General features: G+C 35.9%; 1 protein-coding gene across 22 annotated transcripts in view; it reads left to right on the forward strand.

Moving 5' to 3' along the window:
- DOCK9 (dedicator of cytokinesis 9) overlaps nucleotides 1-21,530 on the forward strand; it is a 137,106-nt gene that overhangs the window by 100,235 nt on the left and 15,341 nt on the right. For 12 of the 22 annotated variants that reach the window (XM_030036643.2, XM_030036655.2, XM_030036647.2 and 9 more), the window contains 10 exons: nucleotides 899-965; nucleotides 3,548-3,595; nucleotides 5,420-5,556; nucleotides 9,460-9,575; nucleotides 13,430-13,567; nucleotides 13,882-14,064; nucleotides 14,746-14,859; nucleotides 15,000-15,215; nucleotides 16,952-17,009; nucleotides 19,450-19,556. In XM_030036643.2, the coding sequence (XP_029892503.1) occupies nucleotides 899-965; nucleotides 3,548-3,595; nucleotides 5,420-5,556; nucleotides 9,460-9,575; nucleotides 13,430-13,567; nucleotides 13,882-14,064; nucleotides 14,746-14,859; nucleotides 15,000-15,215; nucleotides 16,952-17,009; nucleotides 19,450-19,556 (1,184 nt within the window). Of the gene's footprint in view, nucleotides 1-898; nucleotides 966-3,547; nucleotides 3,596-5,419; nucleotides 5,557-6,076; nucleotides 6,121-9,459; nucleotides 9,576-13,429; nucleotides 13,568-13,881; nucleotides 14,065-14,745; nucleotides 14,860-14,999; nucleotides 15,216-16,951; nucleotides 17,010-19,449; nucleotides 19,557-21,530 lie in introns of all 22 variants that reach the window. The other 10 variants (XM_030036662.2, XM_030036646.2, XM_030036656.2 and 7 more) reach the window with 2 other exon arrangements.

The following is a 21,530-nucleotide window of genomic DNA, read 5'->3' on the forward strand; positions in this document are numbered from 1 at the left end:
ACTCCAATTTATTTATTACACCTCTTAATCAAGAATGAGAATTGAAAGGTTAATAACTACTCAATATCTAGTCACACCATTAGATTTTCATGTAATTACAGCAATATTATTTTATCTATTTTAATTACAAAGAATAATAAAACTCAATAATATCTTTTTCAGTATTATACACTTTGAAATATGTAAAAATTAGTCAGGATTTCTAGGAAATTCAAGTTAAAATTTACATAAGCACAGTGGGGATTGTTTTGGTCTCAGTTCTCCTGGAAAAGAACAAGTGTCAAATAAACTTTGATGAACTTTGCCACACATCTTTGTAATAATTTTTAATTTGTTGTCTACTTTTGAGCATTTTTGGCAAAAGAGACCAGGTCTTGGCTATGTAACTACAAGCTTTGTAAAAAATATATATCCATTTTTGAAACCTCTGCAAATAAAGAAAATCTGAAACCTGTGCTGAAAAACTATGCATAGTAAAGCACTGTAAATTAAAAAAGAAGAAATCATACATTTGAATTTAAAAAATGTCGAGACCAATCTATGAAGCAGCAGGTTATAGGACTAACAGCCCAAAGTTCTGAAGTCTTATATTTTTAGAACACTGTAGTCATTACTGACTACACAATTATTACTATTTAAAATATGAAATTGTATGCGGATATTAGGGATTAATTAAAAGCGTATTGTAGAAACTTATTTGGAGAATCGATATGTGCATTTGTATAATCAGCTTCAAGGAAAACTTTAAATAGTAATAGTTATCTGTACTCCACAAGCCATTTTTAGATTCTCTGAATCCTTATTATCTGAAAACTAAGAACTGATGTTAACTCTTCTACTTAATATTTTTGTGTATTTGCTGCCTTTGTCTTGTTTTTAATATTTTTCATTTTCCTAGATGCATTGTTTACATACTGGAACAAGGCTACAAAATCTGAACTCATGGACTTTTTCACGATTACAGAGTAAGATTTTTGTTGAGCTTGTCATAAAATCATACGTTTCGCTATGCTGTTAAAAATGTGAGTGTGGATATGAGTGTGGATATAAGTGTGTATATATGTTTTTATTTATTTGTTTGAAAAAATAATGCCATCTTGGTCTGTTTAGAAGTTCTTAACTGGATGCGCACAATTACATGTCTGTCCAATTCCATGATAGTTTCTGGAATTAGGCTATACAGAAGTGATCTCAGGAAGTTCCTAAACAGCGAGTAGCGCTCAGAATATTGCTATGCTCATGGAAGAGGAACCAACTGTTTTGTTACCTGTCTGCATTAAAATGCATCTTGTAAGGTGGACTGCTGAAACTATATGGTTGCATATCAAAATCGATTGAATCGCATAACTTCAGAAACAAAGGGATATGAACCGTCCTCCTAGCATTCCTCTTGTGCCTTCTGCCATTCTGTAAGGGAAAAGATACTGGATCAATCCAGTGTTTGTTATCAATGGCTACACTCGATCCTTATGCACACTTAGTGTGTTTGTTCACAAGAATTAGCTGTTACATTAATAAAAAGTGAAGAAGGCGCTGTTTGCTTAAAGTGGTGTGCCACAGAAGCCTTTCTGCTTGCGTTGGTTGTTTCACGGGACTGCTTTCCTTTGTTTCTGTAGTAGAGGGTCAATCAATGTAATATCAGTCATTAATTGTGTTATGGAATGTGCTACTCAAGGTCTATTTTAGGAATATATTATAGATGGTGTTTTAACTCATCATTTGAGTACATCTGGCATGATATTGATTGTACCAGAGACAGAACTGAACAAGTAAATGAGCCTACTTAGTAGACTCTCTGAAGCCTGAGGCGTAAACTGTACAGAATCAGTGGTGAACAGTGGTTTGCCATTAGATACGTCTCATTTAGGGGCTGGATAGGATTGGTTTGTGATCAAACCAGTAATCTCAAATTTAGTAATTATCAAAGAAGATTTTCATCACAATAGCAGTATATAGAATACAGAATAAAATTTCCATCTCTTTAGTACTATGGATGATATCACAGTTCCTTAAACTGGAGCAGGAACAAGGCTCATAAAAGTCTACTTCTTCCTATTCTAGGAGTATTTTGCCAATGCAAATAATGTTTGTTTTGATGATGATTTTTATTAATACAGGTCCTTACAGTAGTTTCTCATTACCTTAGTGAGACAGTTTTTCTGGTAGGTAGGTACTTGCCATACAAAGAACTTTTTCTGAAAAACTTAGAAACTGAAAAAGACAAGAAGATATCAGAAAGGGGAATTGAGGTTAGTTTGCAAAAAGAGTGACAAGTTTGGGGGAGGCAAACACCATTCTGACTCCACAGTTTGGAGACAGCTAATCTGCTTAAGGTCTGGGTACAAAATGGAGCTGAGTGGAAGAGACTATATGCCAGTCTTTTCCCTCATTCACAACCGGCACATGGAAGAGAAAGCCTGAAAACTGGCTTTCAGTTTGGATTTACGCTTTAAAGAAGAACTTTTAGAATATTCTTACCCGAGGGAGAAGGGAATTTGCATTAAATGTTCTGAATTATCAGGATAATTACTTACAGTGGGAAAAGAGTCAAATAAAATCATTATTACAGTCTCCATTCGCACCATTTTTTCATGATTTGAAAGTGTGACTTCTAGTTTATTAGTCACGAGTGTTGTGTACTTACCAGTTGTGAAGACAAGCAGAGGCACCTGGCAAATTAAGTTATACTTTCAACTTTCTTGCTGGATCTGAACCAGTAGTATTATGATTCTTTAAAATATAACATCATATTGAAGTATAGAATTTTTAAATGAAAAATTATTGGGGGGGATTTGCCTTTATCATCATCTTACTGTAAAAGCAGGTTCCCTTTAGAAAATAGTTCTGTCAGAAACTCTGTTGTTTTTATCCTGGAATCTGGAGACCTTAAAAAAAAAAAGCACCCAACAAAATAGAAAAACCCAACCTGTAACCAAGAGGGTTTAGGCCAAGGCGGGGAAAAAAGCAAAATGTATCGCCCTTATTTTGAACCCTTATACACATTTTGCAAAATATGTTGAATATGTGTAATGTCTGGTTATCTCTTTGCTTCCGCCCTTCAGGTTACTTTTCCTGGATTGCTGCTCATCTGTAAATAACTGTAACTGTGGGCCTCATTTCACATAATGAAATCTTGTCTGTGATAGTTGAGGCTAAACATTTCTTCTCTATAAATACTAAAAATCTATACAAGATGAAGCACTTGAATTCACTGTTTACAGTTTTCTGGGGTGTTTTGTTTTTTCACCATTTGGCCCTTCTTTGTTGTCACTGTTAGGCTCACACTAGCTGTTGTGACTCAGAGTGTTGAGATAGGTCTGCTCTGGAGGCAGCCTTGTGAACCTTTTGCTATTAATCCCCGTTTGCCCAAAACAGCAACATCTGTGATTCATTTCAGAAGAGCCATGTTTACCTTTTCTTGGCTTTGGGACTGGAAGGGGATTTTAAGGGTGGGAGGAATAAAGAAATAGTTGAATAATTCCAGCGTACATAAATCTAGAAGAGATTGTTTCAAGTGTTGCTTCTCTGACTTATGTGTTCTCTGCAGAGTATGCTTACATCAGTTCCAGTACATGGGAAAACGATACATAGCCAGGTACTGTGTGGAATTTAAATTTTGCTGTCTTGTTCACTAAGAATAATAGTGTGTACAATATGCCTCGAATCTCTATTACAAATAAATTGCATGAGTAGAACAGTTACTGTGAAATGATACACAACGTTTTGAAGTAAGTAACCGGTTACTATATTAACAAATCTGTATGCTGTCTGAAAGTCAGGTATCTGTTTCAGAATGTGTGTGTTGTGTTTATTATCAATTACTTCAAAATCCACCCCTTAAATGCTGTCTTTTACAGCATTTTTTTCTTGAAATAGTGTCTTTGGGGAAGAAATTGTATGATTTGTTTTGTTTATTTGCTTGGCCATAAAACCACGTCCCTTGAAATGTTTTAGAAACTTTACATATAGTGTTTTTGCTGGAAGGTGAGTAGTGAACATTCCAACATTGCTGTTTTTCAATTTGAAGTCTGAAGTACCGTTAGATACCTGTACATTCCCACTGAAGGCTCATTAGGAAAAAGTCTGTGGGAGTCAGAAACACATACTAAATTATTTTAATATCTTTGCATTAATGTGGTTTTTAATGCAAAGTAGTTTTTTAATAGAGTAAAATATAGCAACTTGTTTAGGCCTTACACTGTGGTTGACATTATAATACTGTTATAATTAAACCTGTGGGGTTGAAATACCGGCCTTCTTGAACTCAGTGAGAAAGTTGTTGCTGACTTTGGACGGTAACGCATTCTAACTAAAATGTTAGCCTTTTTTGGTTTTAATTTAGATTTAATGGTATGTGAATCTCTTTCTACAAACAACAAACGACTATCTTATTGGAGGTTTTTCAGAAAAACATCTCATCTCTGTTCACACACCCTAAAAAGATCAAAGGCCAAAATAAAACTGGCTTTCTTAAGGTTTTGATTGTAACCTTTGTGTTTAAATGTATTTCAAACTCTGGGTTTAGAGGAGTCTGCAATTTTCAGGCTTTTTGTAAAAATTCTTCAAACTAATTTGTTTGACTAGTTTGTAGAGAAGACTACCACACTTCCTTTTTGTTTACTGATCACCTAGTCTGTGTACTGCATGTTAACGCTAAAAACGTTAAGCATAGAAATCATCTGGTGTTCTGCGGAGGTGCTGCATTTTCCCAGTAAATGTAGCTTTCTAGTCTTTCATGTTGTCATTACACCTGAAGTATATCACAATCAATGCACGTACTCTTAAAATACACAAATGACAGAGAATGAAAGGGAACAGGGAATTCTGTAATTCAAGCACTGGTTTTCATTTTTCATCAGCTCTGGTGGTGGTACACAATAGGAAGTTAGCCTGTACTGATTGCTAACACAGATCACTTTTCTGTTTTCTTCACTTGATTGCTGCAAGTTTAACAAAGTATATGGCTCTTCTCCCTTCCTGCTTGGGTAAGATGTACATGATAATACCTCGTTAATTCCTGCTCTCCTGTTGCATGTATGCTTTCTAATTTTACCACTGTGTGTCCTTCTAACTTTTTTCTAAAATTTTTACAATCAAAATAGAGGATTTGGTTTTGGGTTCTGAATATTTTCAGAATATTTATGTTCTCAAATATTTATGTTTTCAAAAGCTCTGAAGTAAATTTAGCACTTCAAGAGCGACTGCTTGTGTGCTTTTGCTTTCATGCTTTGAGGTTTTAAGAAAGAGTTTGCTGTGATGCTTTTTTTAAATGACCTATTTTTGTTTTATAAATAAAACAGTAAATAGGTTGCATTGTAATTCTTTCTATAAAACTTCTTGTGCTTAACTAACACTTCCTGTCTTGCTGCAGTTTGACATGTCTAACTTTTGCTTCTATCCCATTTCACCCATCTTGCAGGAACCAGGAGGGGTTGGGATCCATAGTTCATGATCGAAAATCTCAGACATTGCCTGTTTCCCGTAACAGAACAGGAATGATGCATGCCAGATTGCAGCAGCTGAGCAGCCTGGATAACTCTCTCACTTTTAACCACAGTAAGTCTCATGACATGACATGATAACATTTGTCATCCTCAACCAGTACCACAACACCAGAGACGGGTCCCAGAGCCACACCAGTGCATTCAATGACTTTTATTGTTCTAGGTCTAACGAATAGCTGGAATCAGTCGATGGTCTGTTCCCTGATTTATGATAGAACAATCAATGCTGGCTGATGCCATAACATGGAGCGTGGTTAACTACAGTGTATTTTACAATTGTATTTTAATTTTTTTTAATTATATGCACTTCAACTTTGTGCTGCTCACAGTTACAAAGTTTACTTTTTTTTTCCTGTTTGCTTTATTAAGTTTCTTTTTTTTTTTCCCCCACTTGGTCTTATAAACGATTAGTCTAAAAGTAAAAATATGCAATCTGACCATATCTCCATGTTTTGACATCCCCTAAGGAGAAATAAGTTTCTTAGAATTTCTGCAGAGATTGTGAGGGCCATGATTTGGTTTGTCTAGAAGTGAAAAAGCGTCCAATAATGCAGTGATTTTTCTGTTTTCAGTGTGAGAAAGATATCAAGTATTCTTGGAATTTCTGTAGACAATGGTAAGATTTAATCAGGTTGAAGTCAGCTTGTATAAGACTGCTGTATTGAAAACTAAATCTGCTTGTGGCCTGTCTTTTTAAACACGCTGCTCTTAAATTGCAAAATATACTGTATGTAAAATATTCTGATGCACCATTTTTCAGTTTTCAGCTTCAAAAAACAGTGAAACTGGTTGACTAATCCAGTAAAGTACAACACTGGTACTGAAAAGAATTGTGTGCAGTAAAGCAATTGAGTTAACTGTCTGTTCACTGTGTTCATCCTTTTATTTCCCAAAGCATATCTAACTGTCCCTTAAAATCTTTTAGCTCGTTATCTGTAACATAAAGCAACAGTTAGCCTAATTGCACAAGACTTACCACATAGTCTAGTGAAAAAAAAAAAAAATAGCCACCAAACCTCTCTGTAAATGCATTATCATGCCTGTTCAAATACAAGAAATGCAATTCTTTGATTTAAAAAATGTCAGAAAACTATATAGCTGTGCAAATTACTTTTTTTCTCTTGCAATCAGTCTACTACTGCTGTATCATAATCATTTCTAGATGTTTTTTGATACACAAAAGAAAGAGCTTTTACACTATGTGATGACACATTCAGTAAGGTAAAATACTTTGTAGATAAAGACTGGTTTTTTTTAAAAAAAAATCTCTGGGAAGTAAATAACATGGCTGTTTCTGGGCCCTGTGCAAATAGATTTCATACTTCCAGAACTTGGCAAAATTTACTGATTTTTAGGAACCAGTGAGCTGAAAGATTTTAATAAATGCATGCTTATGTAAAAAGAAACTTTCTTTTCTTTTCCATCTGAAGAAAATTGTGAAGGAAGGTGTCTCATTTAGATAACTGTGTAAAGTGATAATGTTTGGGTTTTCTTAATGTTGGACATTCAATGAATATCAGGATATTACACCTTGTATTGAGCAAGGTTTTATAAAGTGAAAATATGTTGCTGTAAAGGCCATGTCAAATGTGAAGTTGATTTCTCTATCTTTGGTCTTGTTGTTGTCTAACTTTTAGTTTTGTTTAGTTGTCAGTCTGCCTGTATCGTGTATACAAAGTAGTTCTCGGAACTTGAATGAATCTTGTAGGTATCCTGTATGGGGTACATCCAGGAAGGGTGTATCTGGTGGAAATAGTTGCTTTACTTGTTTCTAAAATCGTGATTCCTTGGCACGATTGTTGTCTATAAATGTAAATTATAAACTTAATTTCTCCCTTTATGATCATTTAAGCAAGAAATAGAACTGAAGTAATGGTGTAAGTGATATTTCACATCTCTGAGGAATTTCAGCATAGTTTTGTGCTTAATTATGAAAGAAATTACACCCTTTGTTCAAATTTCTAAAGCATTTCAATATAAACTGCAAGAATGTAGATTTATGTGTATTGTTGGGGCTGGAGGAGAGGAGGATGCTCAGTAGAATAGTGACACTCAAACATACTGAAATACAAGAGATATATCCTGATCTGTAATAGCAGTATATGATCATTGTCAAATTCGTAGTCATTAGTTACTATTCCATTTTCAGTGTTATTAGACAGTTTTAAATCCAGTTACTCTGCAGTAGTATGAATGTATGGGTGCATGTTCATGTGCGTGGCCAGGCAGATGTCCGTGTTGTATGTGGTAATTGTAGTTCCACAGTTTCTTTTTAAGTTACATGTGAAAAATAGAATCCAGTATGTTAGTTATACATGAAGAATACAGTCTTAGATTTTCTAAAATAATAGCAAATTGAAACAAGGATAGTTTTTAGCATGCATATGCAAAAAGCACTGCTAAATCAGTCTTTTAACTCAACCAAATTGAGTATTCCTTCAAGTTTACATCCTGCCCAAAACTTCTGTCTCTAGTAATAATGCGGAGTAATCAATCAATGACTTATTTATTTGTTTTTTCTAAATTATTTATGTGAAGAACAAAATTTGAACTGTTTGGAATCCTGTCCATTGACTACAGTTTTTACTTGGTATTTATAATAAACCTTGCACCTTTCGTCTTATCTGGAAGAGCAAACAAATTTTTTCTTTAAAGAATATTTCCTCTGTCCTCAATGCAGTTCTAAAAATAGTTGTCATCTCTTGGTATCTTCAACATTACTGAAACCACAGGCTAACTTAAAGATTTCTGGTCACCCAAAGGTGATTGCTATGAAAAAGGAGTTTTCTTTGAATGTCTTTAAGGAAAAGAATACTTTTACCAAAAGAAAAATATTTGCCAAATGGCTGTTGAGTTAAAACTTGCTTCCAAATGCCAGTTGTTCCTTTCCATCATTACAGAGGGTAAAGGATGTAGCTGGATTGAAACCACAAAGAAAACACATGGGAGGAGAAAGAGGTGGAGGCAGAGAGAATGCAAAAGATGGTAGGAAAAAGGTGTATACTCCCTAACAGAAAGAATGTATAAATCCAAAGAAATTGGTGGTTATGGGTATGTATGCGTAGTTCAGCCAGGGAAGTAAGAAGGTGCGGAAAGAAGTGGCCAAGTGTCATTATAAAAGAATATGTCATTTCTTCTGTTCTTTTCTTGGTCTCAACAAGTTTGTCATGCTTGTCATTGATTTAATGATGCTAAGTTGATGGTAAATCTAACATATAAACATGATCCAGACCAAATTTTTATAAAGCAACCAGGGCACATTTGTCAATCTGGTTCTTAAAGATCAATGTTAGGGAACATAAACAATGTATTATAACCAGTGCTGAAGCAGGATATATTTTTAAATTATTTAAATACAGTATGGAGCTAGAAGCAATAAAATGTTTTGATTAAATATGGAGTTATTGCATGGTGTTGCCACAGAGCTGAATTAATTACTTGGGTCTTCAGCAGCATATAAGTATATGATTGTATTCCTCAACTCTTAGTGTTTTGTATTTTTATAATGGTTGACTTATGATTGACCTTGAGATCATTATAACATTGCTAAATTACCAATACATATTTTCAGCTGTAACTCCATTCTACTGCAGTACTTACTTTAAGAATATATATGTGTATATATAACTGTGTACATTTATATACACATGTGTGTACATACATACACATATATATGGAACTTCAGACATTTAGTGTTTTAACTGCTGTTTAATGCTTCTAGTGTTGACATTTGTACTTAATGTATTTTATGATCTTGTGCAGATTATGTTAGAATAATTATATGTACATATCTGAAAAATGTTTAAATGCATATTAATTATTTTTCTGTATTGAATACTAACTTCTGTCAGGCTTTTTAGTTGTTAATCTTTTCCTAGTTCAGCAAGTCTTTTGGAAATAAAAAACATTCAAATGAGTATATCCAGCACTTACACTTCATTTGGAATTTCTGTAGGCTATGGCCATTCAGATGCAGATGTTCTTCACCAGTCTTTACTTGAAGCAAATATTGCCACTGAAGTTTGCCTTACAATTCTGGATACTCTGTCATTATTCACAATGGCTTTTAAGGTTTGTTCTTGACTTGGTGTTAACATCTCCGATACTAATCTTTCAGAAAAAATATTTTTTAAAAAATATTTTTAAAATTATATTTGTATTTTATAATCTAGTAATACAGCATTGTATTTTTAGCATTTCTAGCATTTTATTTCATTATTGTGTCATGTTGAAGTGGATAACCTCTCACAGCAAAATGCTTTGGCTTCAGTTATACATTGCACACAGACTCTACTGATCAGCAGGAATCTGTGGGAGAAGCTCCCTCCTCATCCTAACTTCCTAAAAATATTTCTAGAAACTTTAGTGTCTACCTAATATTAGTGGTAAAACTGTCTTTTAAAGGCCATGTGGGGCGAAAGATCTAGTGTATGGCAAAACCATAATTCATAATTGGACACTATCAGACTTTTACATTGAACGTGGTGACTTCTTATATTAAGTCACCATTAATTAACTCATTAATTAACAGTAATTTGTGTGTGTTCCTTTTATGTAACTTTATTTCAATTTGTCCACTAAAAAGACTTCTTTTTAGTTGTATCAGTTACTGTAGCTCTCCTGTGGAATCTTTTTATAGCATGCCCACTTGCATACCCCTCTTGTCTGTTTTTTTTGAGCTTTTCCAAACATTAAAGGTGAAGCTATAAAAAGGAGACATGATAGCTCTACTTTGTTTCTCCCCTAATTAGAGCAGTGTATCTAGATCCTTGCTTGAAGATTCAAATTTAGTGTCTTACCTTTAATCTAGTTATGAAAACATAGTTTATTTATAATGAGATTCCTTTTATTAGTAATTTAATTAGAGTTTAGAACCAGTTCTGTCCACAGACTTCATGACAGAATTGAAAATGAAGATACTTAGTTTTAAAGACTTAAAGAAAAATGGACATTAATCTTCTAGTTATCGGCTGCCCATCACGCTTAGAATGACAGTCTTTCAAGGTTATCTGTATGTAGTGTGTTGAGAAAGTAGGTAAGAGTATAGCAGAGTAGTCTGCAAGATGCAAACAGAACAGGTGGGAGAATCGGGAGCTTCTACTCAATCAACTGCACCTAAAATGCATAAAATCATAGAATGGTTTGGATTGGAAGGGGCCTTTAAAGATCATTTAGCTCCAACCCCCCTGCCGTGGACAGGGACATGTTCTTTCACTAGATCAGGTTGCTCAAAGCCCTGTCCAGCCTGACCTTGAACGCTTCCAATGATGGGGCATCCACAACTTCCCTGGGCAACCTGTTCCAGGGTCTCACCACCCTCATTGCAAAAAAAATTCCTCCTTATGTCCAATCTGAACCTACCTTCTTTTAGTTTAAAACTGTTTCCCCTTGTCCTGTCACTACAGGCTTTGGTAAAAAAAAAAAAGCCTCTCTCCATCTTTCATATAAGCCCCTTTTATATATTGAAAGGCTGCAACGAGGTCTCCCCAGAGCCTTTTCTCCTCCAGGCTGAACAACCCCAACTTTCTCAGCCTTTCTTCGTAGAAGTGTTGCAGCCCTCTGGCCATTTTCATAGCTCTCCTGTGGACCTGCTCTAACATGTCCATGTCGTTCATATACTGGGGCCCACAGAGCTGTATTGCAGTACACACGTGGGGTCTCACCAGAGCAGAGTAGAGGAGGAGAATCACCTCCCTCGACCTGCTGGCCATGCTTCTTGTTATGCAGCCCAGGATGCGGTTGGCTTTCTGGGCCGCGAGCACACATTGCTGACTGATGTCCAATTCTTCATCAACCAACATCCGCAAGTCCTTCTCCGCAGGGCTGCTCTCAATCCATTCATCCCCCAGTCTGTACTGATACTAGAGATTGCCCCAACCCACATGCAGGACCATGCACTTGGCCTTGTTGAACTTCGTGACGTTCACACAGGCTCGCTTCTCAAGCCTGTCAAGGTCCTTCTGGATGGTGGGCTACAGGGAAGCCTCTAGCAATTCAACTGCACCACTCGGCTGGGTGTCATCTGAAAACTTGCTGAGGGTGCACTCCATCCCACTGTCTATGCCACTGATGAAGATATTAAATAGTACTGGTCCCAATACGGACCCTTGAGGGACACCACTTATTACTGGTTTCCACTTGGACACGGAGCCATTGAGTGTAACTCTTTGGGCGTGGCCACCCAGCCAATTCCTTATTCTTCCAACAGTCCATTCTTCAAACCCACATGTTTCTGTTTTAGTGGCAAGAATGTTGTGGGGAACCATATCAAAGCCTTACAGAAGTCCAGATGGATAGCTCTTCCTTTGTCCACTGATGCAGTCACTCCATCGTAGAAGGACACTAGATTACTAATACCAATCTGCTGCTTCTATATAATATGCTAATTATTCCCAAAAGGCCAGACAACTCTTTTTTTTACCACAATCATCTTTCACTAGTGGGAATCCAGAGCTCTGTTATCTATTACAGCAGGGGAATCACAAGTTATGTCTGCTTCTTGGTAGAATTTTAACTGATCCTGTGTGAACTCCTACTACTCTGGGTGGTTTTAGTGAACCACTTACCTCTGATGTTGGGACATCTGAAGAAAGCTTATTATATCAATTTCCTCATAAGGATAGGGGTTTGTAAGACAATGTTTCACTATTTTGCTATAAATCTGGAAGTAGTAAGCCTTACCGTCTTTTAGAACTTGCAGTTAGGTGTTTAGGTTTGGGTCATCTACAAACATCTGTATACTGTTCCAAGAGATAAAACTTTTTCCTGTGACCAAATAAGCTGACTGGCTTATATTGAACCGTTTATGTCTAGCTTCCTCTAAAATGGCCTGGCCATGGCTTCGCTGCATAGCATTTGGAGATCTTTGGTCTCCTGGGAGCATTTGTATCTATTCATCCACAAAGCTTGAAACCACACTGAGTTCTTTTGGTCTGCAAGTCACATTGTCAGAATGGCTTTTAATAGAGGACTGCCTCCTTCAATTTTTTAATATTGAGGAACACCTGAAATGCCTAGGGCTATGCTGAAATTCTTTAGCCTGAAAAATTTCTTCTGCATCTCCATGAATAGAAAAGACGACATCTGCAGTCTTTCTAGACATCTCTTCCGTGTTTGAGAGAGCTTAAGGCATGCTACAAGAGGCCAGGTCTATACTGGGGCTCAAGAAACTTTTTTAAAAGTTTGTTAAACTAGATTCTTTGCATTAATAATACCTTAAAACTTATTTGAGATTGTGATGTAGCTGCCTTGCAGCATACCATTTGGATGCCTGTATATAGTAATGACAAGGAAGAGTGGAGTGTGCAGAGGGGAGTTGCAGAAGGTGCAAGACCTAGTTAGGATCATGTTGGAGGGCCAGTGGAGTCCGAGGGAGCAATACTTAACATGGTCCTCTCAGTTCTGGACTCCCTGGACTGCATTGAGCAGTCCCTGAATTGATTAACCCATTTTGGTGTTTTGTAAGAGGAGAGACCTTGTCATTTCATCCTAGAGTCCTATAGGAACCTAGTGCGTATGCTCAGTCGTTTGGGGGGAGTGTTTTTGAGAGCATTGTAGTAGGAGGTACTGCTATGAGAAAATTCCACCCTCTGAGCTGCTAAAGCCGGCGTAACTAAAATGTGTTAATGCTTTGAGTGTGCCTCTCAAAGAACTGTTAATAGTAATTGATTTAATTAACAGCTGTTAAAAACAGTTGTATTCTCTAAGTCTATTCAGAAGCCAACACTTCCTTTATAAGCAAGATTAATGAAGTGTTAGAAATATCTAATTAAAATTCAGACATGTTTTTATTATTAAACATCTTGGTAATACTATGCAGATTATTTTTTTTTAATTTCCTGCTTTTGCATGATCTGTGTATGTTCTTAGAATAGTATAAATGTATCACCGTACAAAACTCCTAAATTCTCACTATCAATTTAAAGAATCAGCTACTAACTGATCACGGGCATAATCCACTGATGAAGAAAGTATTTGATGTATACCTCTGCTTCCTTCAAAAGAATCAGTCTGAAACGGCATTGAAAAATGTCTTCATTGCTTTAAGGGCCCTTATATTTAAGGTAAGAAGTTTAAAAATAATTAATCTACAAGTACTTATCCAGTTCTTTAGTTAACAATATATTATGTAAAAATTTAAGAACTAAAATCCCAAATTAAATTTGGTGAATAAGGACTGGTCTGATCCTAACAGCGTGGAATACTTGTCCTTTGAATTGCTGTAAAAACCATTTTGTGTCATGAACTACTATAACTGTCTATTTTTTCCATAGTTTTGGAATATTAATAGATTTGTATTTTTCTTGATATGCTTATTTTATCAAGAACTGAAGCTAGTTTTAATGAATAACTTCTTTCTTTTCTACTTTTTCCTCAGTTTCCTTCTACATTTTATGAAGGTAGAGCTGATATGTGTTCTGCACTGTGCTATGAAATTCTGAAGTATTGTAATTCCAAACTGAGTTCAATTCGTACTGAAGCTTCACAGTTACTGTACTTCTTAATGAGAAATAATTTTGATTACACAGGGAAGAAGTCTTTTGTTAGGACACATCTACAAGTTAGTATACTTTATTTTTCATTTTTTAAATGTTGTATTTGTAGATGCACAGTTGCATACCACTGTGCAAAGCCCTGTCAGATAAAGACATAAAAGAAATTATTTTGGGTTCAAGCAAGGCTGGTACTATTCTAAGAATGAGAAGATGGCAATAAAAGTATGTTCAGTATAGGGAGATACTTAGAAACAATCGGATGGCCCTGTGTTTCGTAGGAAATAATTTTTATTTGTCAGTAGCAAATGTTCTGTTTTGTAGATGTTATTTTGATTGTTAAATGGCATACCCTGTTGCATCTGAAGATGAAAAGAATGCAGCAACAAGCATGTAAAAGTCTAAAATAAAACAAATACATAGAAAATTCTGTGTTCTGACAAAGCTGGGAACAACAGATTGCTACTTTTATGATCTCGGGGTAGTTCACCTAGCAGTCGGTCTTTAGAGCTGAGGAAGTGTGTGCATTAAATTTACACAAGCCTGTTTTTTCTTGCCTATTTTATTGTACAAGTAACTTCGGAAAAAAAAACCAAAAAAACCCAACCAAAAAACCAACAAATAGGATTTTACTTAAGGGAAAAATCTTTCAATTAAGAAGAACAAAACTTCCTTTGTAATTGCTTCATAGGTACATCTCAAGGGAATTTCGTGAAATATGCACTAACAAGATATTTGTTTCTGTCAAGGTTATTATTTCAGTAAGCCAGTTAATTGCTGATGTTGTTGGAATCGGAGGAACTAGATTTCAGCAGTCTCTTTCCATCATCAATAATTGTGCCAATAATGACAGAATTATAAAGGTCTGTTTTTATTCTTCTTTCCATACCATAGAAGGATGCTTGAAAACTCTTTCATAGCATCTTTTGCAATTATGTTTCAACTTTTTATTATGCAAAGAATAGAAAAAGGTAGTAGTTAACCTAACTTTTCTATGTTTTAGCACACTACATTCCCTTCTGATGTTAAGGATTTAACAAAACGGATTCGTACAGTACTGATGGCTACAGCTCAGATGAAGGAGCATGAAAATGATCCAGAAATGCTTGTAGACCTCCAGTACAGTTTGGCAAAGTCTTATGCTAGTACACCTGAACTAAGGAAGACGTGGTTAGACAGCATGGCAAGGATCCATGTTAAAAATGGAGATCTTTCAGAGGTAAGAGAAAAAAATCAAACTAGTTTTAGCTTCGTAGTAAGCTTAAGCTTATCTTTCTTGAAATGGAATGTACTATATGTAGTTGTTAGTGTGTAATATAATAAGCATTTTTAATAAATTTTGAATTGTTAGTAGATTAGTTTCAATGGCTGGTAGGTTTTTTTGTCCTATCCAAGTACATCTGTAAGTCATTTCTGATTACTAATGTAAGCTGTATGTTTAACTACGGTAGCTGACATGCTACTAAGCCAGGAATGCTCAATGTGAACCGTGGAAGACACAGACCTTCTGGTTAAAAATATCTTTGTTATCAGTTGCTAAAACACTTAAAGCCACTCTTTGAATTCCTCTCCAGCTGCCTTTACAGACTTGCCTTGATTCTATTCCAGACTGCTTACTAAAAAAGTCCTAATGTTCTTAAAATTGACAAATCACAATCTTTTTGTTTGAAAAAAGGAAGCTATCCGATTTCACTGTGCTGTTAAAATATTTAATTCTAGCAAAAAGGAGAGTTTGGAGTGGGGATTCTTATATGTCTTGATGTAAGTGTTTTATCAGCATGCAGAACAAATTTTGTCTCTTTCTGGAAGTTTGTTGCATCCAAAAGTAAATCACATTGCACGACATCATTGAATTTCATAAACATATCTGTTAAACTTAGCATCATGTAAGCAAGTAAACATCTCCAAGAAATACTAGCTGCTATCTTATGTCTTAGTACTAGAATTCTTTTCTTCTGTACGGTAGCAACACAGAATGCATATACAGTGCTCTGTTATTAGCTGACATTTTGAAGGAGACAACTTCAGCTCTTTCAGAAGACAAGCCCTTTTAGTCCTTTTCAGGTCTGTTTTTAATTTGTTTTATTAAAAACTTAGAATCTCTGACTGTATGACTCGATGGGGACCTCTGTAAACCACCAAGCCCAACCCCATGCAGAGTGTGAATTAGAGAGAATTTCTGACAGACGCTTACCTTTTTCCTTCACCTCCAGTGTCTGAGGTTCTGCAGCCTCCATATATGAACTGTTCAATTGAGAATTACAGTTAGAATAACACTTTGCTGTAAGCCTAAATCTTTTTCGTGAAAGAAGGATCTTGAATCTTTCTTTTCTCCTTTCCGTGGAGAAAAGTGATCAGTGTCAACTTCATGGAACACCTCAAATATTTGAAGACTACTCTGTCGCCCTTTTTCTTCTGTTTTCCAGGCAACACCGACCAAATTCCTTCAAATTCCATTCATAGGTCAGATTCCTTCTCTTTTTCTTTTGCTGCTTTCACGTGGTCTGTCACCAGGTTTTTTTCTACGTTTTTCTTGGTCTGGAGCCAAAAGGCAGACAAAACAGGTTAGCAAAAGAACCACCAAATGTTGAGTAGAACAACTAATAGCTCTTTTGTTTCACATAACACTTAAAATACATCCCAAAAAGAGATTTGCCTATTTTTATTATAGCATGGCATTCCTACCTTGTAATTTGTGATCCGTGGTCACTCTCAGATTGTGTACTGCTGTCTGTGCTCCTCAATGCTCTGGTAAAGGAGTGAGTGCTCTTGCACAGTTACTGTTTTGCATAAATGAAGTGGAGAATTCTTACACTGGTCATAGAGCATCTCCTGCAAAGCAGCAAAAAGGAAAACCAAAGAAATAATCTCAGGCTAGGGCTCTTCTTATATACCTTGTTTTCAGTAGTTCCATTATAATTGTAATTTATAAGATTGTTATTGTTTCTGTTTTAGGCAGCAATGTGCTATGTCCATGTAGCAGCACTGGTTGCAGAATATCTCACACGAAAAGGTATGATTTTGAAATCTTACTTTAATGTTTATATTTTGCTTTTCCTAAGCTATAATGACAATAGTTTCTCAGAGGAATTTGTAGGCATTTCAGTGTTTACCAAGGAAGAAATTCTGACCTAACCAGATAGCATACTCAAATATTTAAGAGTATACTTACATATCTAAGTGGCAGCATTTCAGATGAAGCTAAAGTAAAATTTTTAGGAAAGTAAAAATTATTATTTTGCACCAGAGCTGCTAATAGCTGAAGTCAGACCCTTTCTAAAGCAAACTTATCAGTGAATATTCTTGTTCAACAAGTAGTCTTTCACTGCATATAGGGAAACCTGGCATTGCCAGAGAAGTCAAAATAAATTCATACAAATTTCCAGATGCTGAGTCAGTGGTAGTAGTGCTCAGAATGCTTTACCTGTCTTGGTGTTCTCTGCTAGCAGCTGTCTGTAAAAGCGAGTTTTTGATGACCCTTGAGATAGGGTAGGAAACTATCTTTCATTTATAGGGTCAGAATTCTTCCCAGCTAGGGGTTTGAGAAAATAAAAGCTTATATGGCTTTTATTAAGAAAAACAGATCTCTAGAAGAAAGTTTCAGAAATCTGTTGAGACTGATCATAACATTGAGCTAGTCTTTTGTTTTTGTAGGCAAATTCACATTCGCAGCTTTTTTTCTTTGCTTTTGCATGACAGTTCAAAATGAAGCGGAGTCGTGGGTCTACAAGATGCCTTTTCTCTCTTCCTTTTGTGCCTCTTGCCAGATACTTGTGTAGTGTATAGGCTATCCTCTCTGCCCCAATGATTTCAGAAGCTTCTCTGAGACCAAATCTGAAACTAAGTTGATTGTCAAAGTTACTATGTCCTCTTGGAAGCCTGATAACAACTAACTGATAACTAGTGATAATCTGTATCAATTTGTGATTCCTTTGGGTCATCTGCTATTTTTGTCTACTGTCATAAATCTTATTTCCTCTTAGTAATATAGAGGGTCAAACTTCTATCGGTGGTATTTCCAGGAGCAAAACAAAACCATGCATTTGAGGCAGTCATTCAGTAAAACCTCTGGTGGTCAGACTCCCACCTGAGCAGAAAGAATCTTTGTAGGAATGAGCTGTGAAATAACTATGTGCAAGTCCTTGTGCTTCTGTAGTATTTACTGATTACTCTTGAGGCTTTAATTAATACAGTTTTTGGCCAAACCCCCCGATTTCTTAATTCAGCAATCTGATATAATAAAAAAGAGCTAAACAGAATAGGTAAAAGAGGCAGGTTTCACATTAGAACATTCTAAACCCCATTTTTGCCAAATACTTACTTACTTCAGTAAAGAAAGTTAGATTGCTGGGTTTTTTTTCTTGCTTGTAGACTGACTTTCTGTATATACAGCTGAATAATCTGTTTTGCCATCCTTTGATCATTTTGTATGGTTGATGTCAGTCTATTCTTATTGTTCAGGCTGGGGAGGCTGATATGCCAGGGCCTGTTAGAGTACACAGTTCCAGCATGACTTCATACCAGTTTAATTAAATACTGTAGAAGTTACCTTGATTACCTTAGACTTAGGGTGGGGTAGATTAGACACAGGTTTAATTTAGGAAGATTCAGACACTATTTATTTTGGTAGGTAAGAGTCCAGATATTAACATTTGTGTTTTTTTAAAAACTATTTATACTTACAGAGTAATGTGAGGTCTAATATTTTAATCACGCACTGGGAGGAGGGATTTATTTTTTATTTATTAATTTGGGGGTATGTATATTTAAACATGGCTTCTGCCTTATCTAGCATCACAAAATGACCTAATATTATTGTCCTGGTTTCGGCTGGGATAGAGTTAATTTTCTTTCTAGTAGCTGGTATAGCGTTATGTTTTGGATTTAGTATGAGAAGAATGTTGATAACACACTGATGTTTTCAGTTGTTGCCAAGTAATGTTTAGTCTAAAGTCAAGGATTTTTCAGCTTCTCATGCCCAGCCAGCAAGAAGGCTGGAGGGGCACGAGAAGTTGGGAGGGGACACAGCCAGGGCAGCTGACCCAAACTGGCTGAAGGGGTATTCCATACCATGTGATGTCATGTCCAGTATATAAACTGGGAGGACTTGGCCTGGGGGATGAATCGCTGCTCGGGAACTAACTGGGCATCGGTCAGCAAGTGATGAGCAATTGCACTGTGCATCACTTGTTTTGTATGTTCCAATCCTTTTATTAGTATTGTCATTTTATTATTGTTATTATTGTTAGTTTCTTCCTTTCTGTTCAATTAAACTGTTCTTATTTCAACCCACAAGTTTTACCTTTTACCTTCTGATTCTCTCCCCCATCCCACTGGGTGGGGGGGAAGTGAGCAAGTGGCTGCGTGGTACTTAGTTGCTGTCTGGGGTTAAACCACGACAGTTATTCTGGTGGAAAAAAGTAAATTTGTCTATTTTTCTTTTTCAATGACAGGGATGTTTAGGCAAGGTTGTACTGCTTTCAGGGTAATCACACCTAATATAGATGAAGAGGCTTCAATGATGGAGGATGTTGGAATGCAAGATGTTCACTTCAATGAAGTAAGTAAACATAAAAGAGTTAGAATTGATGCACATTGAAGTGCTGTTTGTTTTTCCAAGTTTTGTGTTTCAGTCTGGAGGCTGACTAATATGATGGATATTATAATTGTCTTAGCCGCTATTCTTATCCTGGAACTGAAATAAAAAATTTCTGTGAGCTGTCCCGGCTTTAGACAATTTACTATATACATATATCTTAAATAAAGCATTAGCACATCAACTCAACACTACTGTTGGAATAAAATTAAGCAAAATGGAATTTTAAGCTATATGACAGGCTGAACAGTAAATGTGGCTTATTTATTAGAGTTAACAAGATCTGGGTTTTTTTTAAAACTGACTTTGATTTAGATTGTTACTATACCAGCAATTATGAAGATCATTTTTGTTGGTTTACAGTTTCCCTATGCAAATATGCCGTAACAATGAAAGTCATTTTACTGACACCAGACTTGCACCAGTGTTGTTTGTTCCTGGCTTAAGTTTCACTCCTTGTGTCTTTGCGGATCCATCTGTTCTGGCTCTACAGTAAATTTTACTATTAAGAAGCCTACATGAAAATATTATTCATAATCTTGCTCGTGAAGAGCTACATCTACACTATGTTTTTGCCAGTATAGGTGGTGGAGGGAGGGACAGACCACTACTTGCAGTAGGTGTGTTGAAAAAATCCCTGGTGTGTAAGCATAATTGTACAACAAACAATATTTTTCTTTTGTGTTTTAGTTTATATATGGTGAAGGTGTATCACAAAATTATTTGATTGTGCAAGTTGTGGCTATGCTAACAGATTTAGGAGGAACAGATTAAAGACTTAGCTGTTTAAGCCTGGGTTTAGGCCTAGGGTACCTATGTTTTACTCCTAAGTTCTGGTACTGCTTTGCTCTATTGTTTTAAGACAAAAATTGTTGACTTGCCTTCTTCAGGCGAGGGGAGGCAGGAGTTGGAATTACTTGAAATGAGAAATATAGCACTTTTGCTTTCCAAAGACACCCAATAGCAGATTGGTGGTTTTTTTTAATTTGTATTATGTTCTATAAATCACTGATTCTCCTCATCCAGCATGGAATTTACCATGTTACTCAAAGCAAAATGTAAGCTGCTCTAAGTGAGCCAAGAGTTGGTTTTCTAGTGACTACTGCTGATGGAAACTTTTGTTAGAAATTCTTGTCAGCGTTTACCTGACAAACCATTTGTCAGAGCTAAATGCTTTTGTATTTTTTAAATTGGAATGTCTTTATTCTTCTTCTCATTAGCCAGTCCCTGCAAAAAGGATATACTGCTTTTTCTGGGTCATTGAACCCTATGCAAATTTATTTCCATCTCTTACTTCTGTTCCATGGAAATACTAAGCCAAGAGTGAAATTAAAAGCGTGTGGATCTTGCAAAAGGATCAAACCTTGCCAAATTTTATTTTTCCCTTTTTAAACTTAACCATGTAGTACTGTAACTGCTTAAATATTGAAAAAAGTTACTATTTTTCAGGTAACTTCTTATAGTTCACCCAGGAAGAGTAATAATAGGGAAAAACTCTTTGGTTTTTAGTAGACTAAAAATCATGAATAAATTAGGATGACTAGTATTTTACAGAAGAATTTCAAACCAGGTAGTCTAGTTGCTTCATGAATAGGAACATATTCGTATATGGAGTGTTTCCTTGGTATGTTCTTATGTAAGGAAAACTGTATTAGTCTAAGAAAAAAAAAATCATATGACAGATCAATTGGGTACAGAAAGCAGAAACTTATCTTTCAAGCTGTACTTTACTACTACTGAGCAAAATGATGCTCTGATGGGAATTCTTCCTATACATAGTAACAAAGACTTGTGGAATTTCTTTCCTGAAACTTGGGATTTCCCTGGATGCTAGTTACTTTAGAGTTAAATCTCCCAAACAGTCAGTAATTAGAACTATTGGGGGGGTCAGGGGAGGATCCCTCCATGTTTCTAAAAGGGGCAAAGCATCCTTTATAT

Source organism: Aquila chrysaetos, chromosome 14 (genome assembly GCF_900496995.4).
Source record: "Aquila chrysaetos chrysaetos chromosome 14, bAquChr1.4, whole genome shotgun sequence".
Lineage (NCBI taxonomy): Eukaryota > Metazoa > Chordata > Aves > Accipitriformes > Accipitridae > Aquila > Aquila chrysaetos.